Raw genomic sequence first — 8,097 nt, 5'->3', positions numbered from 1 at the left:
TTATAGAGTGGCCCTTCTCTGGATCGTCTCCAGCTCCATTATGTTATTCTGGAAGCCGTAAGATCAGACCTGCGTGTGTGTGTGTGTGTGTGTGTGTGTGTGTGTCTGTCTGTCTGTCTGTCTGTCTGTCTGTCTGTCTGTCTGTCTGTCTGCCTGTGTCACTGTGTGCGTTCTCCAACTCTGAACCTCTAACTCTGTCCCCCTCCCCAATTATGAATCTTGTAAAAGAAAAGATGATTGCCTAAGACCCTCTGTTCAAACTGCAGAGAAGGCCCCTTGGCCCCAGGCTGAAGCCTCCTTTTCTCTCTGCGCAGCTTTGGCCCCAGGGCGAAACCGTCTCCTGTCTGGCTTGGGAGGCGGGGGAGGTGGATAACTAGGATGGGGAGGCCGAGGGGGGGAGGAAGGAAGGGGGGGTCTTGCGCAAGCGCACGCTGCTGCACGGACGCCAATGCTGCTGCCTCCCGGAGCAGAGGGAGGCAGAAGAGGAGGGAGGGAGAAGAGGGGGAGGGAGGGAGAGGCGGCACTTGGGCTGCAGCTCTCAACCCGAGGCAGTCAGTCGCTCTCAGCGCACAGGAAGACCAAGAGAGGCAGCCGCAGAGTAGGATGCTCTGCGGGGCGCCCTGAGCCAGGGGCTATTGAAGCAGCTTCGGGGACAGAGGCAACTGGACAGCTTTCACCATGCATCAGTCCCTGACTCAGCAGCGGTCCAGCGACATGTCCCTTCCCGATTCCATGGGTAAGTCCTGTCCTCCGGGAGACAGCAGTAAAGGGGTAAGTGCGTTGTCCTCAGGACAGCTAGCTCCTGGCTGCCCCAGTATCAGAAAGAGGGCAACCGGGACGGGGGTCCACAAACTCGAGTATCTGGGAGGTGGACCAGAGCCCCAAGGGAGCGGCCCAGCTGTGACAAGTGTGACGCGTTTGAGATTGGAGCGCCAAGCTAGGGTTGGAGTATCCTAACCTAGCCAGGAGTGCGTGTGTGTGTGTGTGTGTGTGTGTGTGTGTGTGTGTGTGTGTGTACGCGTGTGTACAGACTTGCAGCCTGAGGTAAATCTCAGCTGTCTGGGCATCAAAACACTTCCTTCAACCTGTGCCTTTGCTTTCAGTTCGACGCTCCTTCTTTGCAAAGTCCACATCACTTTTAAGATCAGGACTAATGATAATTAGAAGCAGGGTCTTACTTCCCCACCCCCACCCCCCACACACTCTAGGCGATATCTTGAAATTCAGACCTGCAATGGTCCTGGGGAGCTGATTTACACTTAGCAGACCGGGGGTGTGGGGGGTGTGCTACCCAAGGGAATGGGGGTGGGGTAAGAAGAAAGGGTATGCTGGCGGGACGGGAATTCCTGGGGAATCACTCAAGACAGCTCAGCTTGGACATACACAGAACGATCAGTCCTTGAATTTGATTCCCATTCTGCTTCAAACGCATAGAATTGGGGGGGGGGTGAGAGCACCAGAAAAATAAGATCCAGCGCAAGCCCGCGCATCTTCTGAAGTCGCGCTTTCCTCTTCAGCGGAATGAAGGGGGGAGGGGCACCTTTCAACACCTTCCTAAAAACCAGGGTACTGCTACCATCTTGCACCAACTTGGAGGCCCCTCGAGGGTGCTTTACGATAGCTACAAACGAATTTTAAGAAATAAAAAAACAAAAACAAAAACAGTTGCCTTTCGCTGTTGGGCACCTTCCTGAGACTTCGCTGGGAGAAGAAATTAATTTGGAGCCTTGGGTAAGCGGGAGGGGACTGCCGAGCCATAATTCCACCTAAACTTAAAATTTGCTTGCATTCACTTTAATCAAGTCCAATTTGTCTTTTCTATCACACTTCACATTCTGCAAAACTCCTCTGTCCCGAATCTCTGCCATTGAGTCTTATCAGCTCTTCTCCGATGAATTTGCTGGAACATCTACAGGGGAGGGGCGAGGAGAAGATAGAGCCCAGTATGAGCTCTCTGCTGCCTGCAAAAGACTCAGTTGCAACAAATTTCGTTCAAGGGCCCCTGATAGTGGTAATCTGGATGGTGTAAGGCATATCAGTAGAAGCCCTTTAAGGTCGTAGTTATTTGGAACCCGATACTAAATGAGGCCAAGGTCTGGGGTCCAAATCCAGAACCCAGCAGTACCAGACTTTCCAGTACCCTCCCCGCCCCCCACCCCACCTCACGCATACACAGGCACACAGAAGTCCAAACGCACTCCCTGCCTTGGCCAGCTGTGGCGCTACCACAGCCCAGGCTCCCAGACATCTAGCTACAGCGTGAGAGAGCTGGGCACAAGAGGGCGAGGGTTCTGCAGAGCCCATTCCAACTGCGTGCAACAACCACCTGCAAACCAACCCTCCCCAGCCAGAACTCTGTCGCTATGGGACCGAGCAGATTGGAGGCCCAGGGCTGAAAGCCTTGCTACTTGACACTGCTCTGTGGGTTTCAGAGATGAAGAGAGTTCTCTCTTGTATTCCCAGGGCCCCCAGCCTGTCTCGCATTTTTCTAAAAGTCTGCGCAACAAGAAGCTGAGTTCAGCACTGCAGGGAAGGGAATCATAGATCTCATAGAGACAAGGAACAATCATCATGAACAGCGTTTGGTAAAAAGAGTCCACAAGCCGAAGTCAGGAGAAAATTCTTGAGTAGAGTGATAATTCTAGGTTCCCACAGTGTGGACAGGGGGGACTCCCCGGAGTTCCCTGGCGCTGGTCCCACAGCCTAGGCCTGAATCAGCATCCAGCATCTAGCATACTTCCCGCTTAACTAAGCCCTGGGTTAGTGTTTCTGCCTCCAAGAGCAGCATTTCTGAGGTATTCCTCTTATAGGCAAGACACAAACTGCAGCTCCCCCAAATAAAATGTAACAAACACACACACACACACACACACACACACACACACACACACACACACACACACACACACACACACACACACACACACACACACACACCACTGCAGCAAGGTGCCCGCACTACTTTGCCAGCCGCCTCAGGATCAGTTGTCCAAGGCTCTGAAGGAAGCAGACATTTAGATCTTGCGAAGATAGTAATTTGACTCCTTTTTCCTCCATCAGCTCTCAGCCACCCCTCCTCCACTTTTTGGCAACAGCCCCCCAAGCGCTGATGCACTTCTACTATCAGGGCATCCTCCTCTGCCAACTACGCATTTGTACTCTACCGGTTTTTTTTTTGTTTGTTTTAATATATATCTCCATGTTCTGAATAATTTACTAAAAAGGTGAAGGCAGTAGATTTCAGCACCTTTGGGTAGACGTTTGGGAGACTGGCATAGCATTAAGGTTCTTGTGTGGGCAGCCACCTGTTTCCAGGGATGCTCAAGGCAGGGACTTGCTGAGCTCCAGTCTGCGGCAAAGCTGACTCAGGTAAGCCAATCCAAATCCATTCGAACATTCCAACCTGAAAATGAACACATCACCAACACCGCAGTGTACCAAGCATCTCTGATACATCCCAGTGAACATTACACACTCTCTCTTAGGAGGGGGCTCTCAAGAAATGTACAAGTACAGCACAGGTAAGTGTGCAGAGGCGGCTTCTTCTCTTACAGCATCTCCCAACTTGGCTCCTGTCAGATACGCAAACCTGGACCTGGTGGACATCGTATGGGTTGTGGAAGAAACCTGCTGTCATGGTTTATATACTTACTGAGTCAGGCATCTAGACCATTAGAAACCAAGCTAATGGATGGTTAGAGTAGTGGGAGCTTGATTGAGATAAACTCTGCAGCGGAGGAAGTTTTGAGCTTGCTTCAAATGAAGAGAAGAATTCAGATTCAAATACAGATGAGGGTTTTGATTAGAGGGACCAGAGGAAGGGCAAGATGACCCTGTCTGGAAGGGTGAAGCATGCCTCCAGAACTCCAGCACAGACCTCCCCTGGTACCTGGCATGGAGGTGGGGCACTGCAGAGAGGGAGGGCTGCAGTAGTTCTGCAGAGAGGCTGCTGGGGGGAGCAGGCAGTGCCAATGATGAGATTTTGGACTCTCGCGGCTATTGCTTGCAATAGTAGTGTAAGTACTAGGTACCAAGTAGACAGAGTGGTAAAGCTCTTGTGGTTTTGACACAGCCACAGAGTTTTCCATTCTGGGGAACCTTCAGAGTGTGCACTATTTCAAAAAGTTAATTCTCTGAGCATAGCCAAATTCATTTGCACGATTCATCCAGCAGACTCTTTCCATTAGGGGGAAAACAATTATGAGATGTTGCCACTTGTTTGTTTTTTTCAATAACCATCAGCTACTTCTCAGCTGTGTATGAGGGTATTTTTAAGTAGCTCATGGTGTCTGAGTTTTTTTTAATATATTAATCTATTAAATTATCATCTAAGGCCAGTCCCAAATTATACCTCAGTAAGAACAGGGTTCTTCTGTTTTCTAAAATAACAACAAGCAGGTAACTGACATGCGTTTGTACAATTATCTGACTCTTAGGATCCCTGACCACACCTTCAGAGTACTCTAAGCTATGCCTTATGCCAAGTAGAAATGGACTTTATTAAATCAAAATGAAACCACAGACAAATGAGGGGGTGCCTCTTTATCTCAAAAGGAATTTACCCAAGAGTTCTTTAAAATAGTCAACTCTCCAAGTGCAATGAAAAGCATTTGACTTTATGCATTTAAGGTCTTTGTAATACAAAATAAAGGGTGACTGGCAGAACAGAGTTCATCTAGTGCCCTAAGTGTTTTCTTAGCAATATGATTCAAAATAAATTATATGGAGACAAGCCCCCCTGTAGGGTGGTGGGATCTTTCAGTTTTTCAACAGACCGAATTTCAATCCAGATTCTAAAGCAAATGGGAAAAAAAAAAGATTTTCAAATGACACCATGTGGTTTGCTGAGTCACTTTTCTGACCTGGCTCCTGTGCTTTTAAGAGTTAGAGTGATATTTGCAAAGAAGACTCCAGGACTGTGGCGAAGATTAAAGGTCAGTGGGTAGGAATGAGCAGGTCAGTGAGGCAATAAATTAGAAAGATCATGCCGACATTTGTGCTCCTCCAATTTAATCTCTAAGGTTACGTAGTCTGTATGTGAGCAGGTCTTGGTGTCTTTGGGAGCAAGAAAGGCTAGAGCTCCAATGAGCACGGCAAACAGGAAGGCGAGAAAAGAGTGGGAGGCCATGTTGGTAAATTGATGTTAGAATCCCACGGTGAAACCAACTGGGAGACTCACCAAGTATGTATCATGAGATGGAATTAGGAACCTTGGTTTACAGACTCCTTTGGGTGCCCTGAAGGCAACAAGACGTATAAGGAACCTGCAGCTAGATGAAAGAAATAAATCCCGTCTGTCCTAACCCTATCCTTCTTCTCTCCCCCTCCCAGAACCACGCAGTCCAAACTGCTGTCATTTGCACCCCTGATAGCACCACAAAGGACCCTGATGTCATAGGTGTCTAGGGACCTTCCTGGCTTTCTGCATGGGAGATGGCTTCCTAGCTCGCTGCACAGCAGATTCATTTGCAACTCCCCTTCCCTCCCCTCCCACAGTGAGACAAGAACTTTAATGTTTGATAGGGGCCGGTACCTGCTCAAACCGCTTTTACATTTTGGTGTAAAACAGTCTTAGAATAAATAGTATTGTATTAGACTTGTACCTGATGAGTCACACCTCTTAGTTTCAAGGATGATGTCAGGGGAGGCCGACAGCTCCTTCCACTCCCCCACCCACCTTAAAGCCTTCAGCAAAGATTACCCTGGGAAAGCCAGGGTGGCATAGACACTGTTCTTCTATGTGGAAAGAGGTTTCTGCAGGAGGTTGTGAGAACGGCCATAGCCGCTGCTCCCGATGCGCTTTCACTACCGACAAGCCTCCTGGGTCTCTCTTGACTTTCTCTTTCCACCTTCCTCTTTTCTTTCTCTCCCTGTCACCCAACAGTAGTGCAGTCTGGTCAACTTCTCTAGCCCACAGCTTGCAGAGGTGCAGGGAGGTCTCTCGGAGTGCTATGTCTTGCAGGCAGAGAGCCAAAGGTTCTCTTTAGTCCCATCCACGATATTGAAAGCATATAACATACAGCTACCCACTGCTTCTTTGTCCCTATCCTCCTATGGCTTCAAGGGAACTGGATCTTAATACCCTTGCCCCTTTGTTGCTTTTTTTTCCTTCTTCTGAGAACTCCTAGGTGGTTAATTTTCCCATTGTATTTCCTGTGGAGGACCCCTTCCTTGTGCTAGGAAAAAAAAAAAAAGCCGGCATAGAGTAGGATAGTGTTTAGTTCCTAGTATAGAGCAGTGCTTGGTTCTTTAAAAATTGTAAATTAAACTGAGCCTAGATACCATTTTTTCTATCTGACTTAATAAGCTTGGTTTTGAAAAAAGAATTGCTTGGAGCTATCCTGTCTGATAAGCCCTGAGCAGGAGGAGCAGGGGCTCCTTGCCGTTTATATTTATGTCATCCTCACATAAGCATAAATGTGTGGAAGTCATATCTTTCTAGTCTACTTCCCCCGATACAAATCTTTGTGGACTAATAGCCTTCAACCGTTTACTTTATTACGAACATTTGTTATGTGACACATCTGGCCCACGCACCATTTTTAAGTTTATGCACGAGGCAGCAAATGTCAGAAATAAATGAAAAAATAAAGATGCTGGTACCTGGCTCAGTTCTGATATTTACACTAAAAATGAAATTTCCTATCTCTAGCTTCTAAGTAAAAAGGTTCTTAGTTACCTACTGGCTTTATAATATTTTCGCTTAATACCTTCATACGAACACTTCCCATTCGTCGTATGCTTTTATAACTTGCCTTAAAAAACACTCCACGGAGTGGGCATGACACGTCTTTTCTAGAATGTCAAAAACACAAAATTGTCTTGCTGTTAGATACTGGTTGTTTATTTTCAAAGAAGCAATTTTTTTTTTTTATTAGGAGAGTGCCACCTAATGACTGCATTCTGTTCTTTCGCCATAATTCCATTCCCTAGAGATACCCCAGTTGCCAATAGGGGGAAGAAAGAAAAATTTTATGAGTAAAAATTCTCTTCTTAGGGGTTGGGGATTTAGCTCAGTGGTAGAGCGCTTGCCTAGCAAGCGCAAGGCCCTGGGTTCAGTCCCCAGCTCCGAAAAAAGAAAAAGAAAAAAAATTCTCTTCTTTTTCCCAGATGAATGAGCAATTTCAATGTCTCTCTGTTTTTGCAGGAGCCTTCAATAGGAGGAAGCGGAACTCCATCTACGTTACCGTTACTTTGCTTATTGTGTCCGTGTTAATTCTCACGGTGGGCCTTGCTGCAACTACCAGGACCCAGAATGTGACCGTGGGCGGTTATTACCCAGGAGTTATTGTAAGTACAGAGAGCATAGGTCGGCCTCTGGAGCTTGCTTGCTACAGCATTCGTGACTTTTCTGTGATGGTTTTCAATTTGTTTAGAATTTATAATGTTTTCTCTGATTTCCTCTTTGTCAGTACACAGAAAGGCGACTCCTTAGGAAGAACACTGATTGACTGAGACTTAGAAGCATCCCAGGGTCTCTGTCCGCTAAGACTGGGATGCTAAGCAAGTCATCTTATTGTCTAGGGTTTGCTTTTTCTGGTGTTAGGAGATGCTCCTTTCTAGCAACATTAATTCGAGCTAAGTTCCTGCCTCTCAGTGTTTGTTTTCCTATATGACGTCACCTGATCTTTCCTAGAATCTGACACCTCTACTTTGTCTGGCCAACAGCACTCATTCATTTGCAAAGGGGTCCTGCCAAGAAAAGGAGTAGAAGACATATTCTTAATACATGCATGTTTATTCATCTGTAGATCATATATACATTCCCACAATGTATGTAAAATGGAAACTCCAACATTAGCTGAAAATGAAATTCCAATTTTAATATCTTTTTATATAAACAGTAAAATGTTTTAGGATGTTATATATTTAGTGCAAAGTTTGTCATTCAAGATAATGCCTAAAAACACTTATTTCAAATAAGCAATGCACAATTTGTGAATATTTTTGATTGGCTTCTTATCAGAGATGTTTAAGTTGTTATCACAGTTACTGGTCTTTTAAAAATCCTTTAAAATGTGGCTTTTGCAGAGTGTCTGACTAAAAGCTCCTACGGGAGGCAGAAGTATCAATGGCGCCATTTTTTTTTTTTGCTGG

General features: G+C 46.4%; 1 protein-coding gene across 1 annotated transcript in view; it reads left to right on the top strand.

Moving 5' to 3' along the window:
* Window positions 1–487: 487 nt before the first annotated feature.
* Tmem255a (transmembrane protein 255A) overlaps window positions 488–8,097 on the top strand; it is a 58,545-nt gene continuing 50,935 nt past the window's right edge. The window contains 2 exon segments of the mRNA XM_032889708.1: window positions 488–736; window positions 7,148–7,290. Coding sequence (XP_032745599.1) covers window positions 679–736; window positions 7,148–7,290 — 201 coding nt within the window. The 5' untranslated portion in view covers window positions 488–678.

The sequence above is a fragment of the Rattus rattus genome, chromosome X (assembly GCF_011064425.1).
Source record: "Rattus rattus isolate New Zealand chromosome X, Rrattus_CSIRO_v1, whole genome shotgun sequence".
Classification (NCBI taxonomy): Eukaryota; Metazoa; Chordata; class Mammalia; order Rodentia; family Muridae; genus Rattus; species Rattus rattus.
Note: the sequence above shows the minus strand (reverse complement) of the source record. Positions and strands in the feature narration are given on the sequence as shown.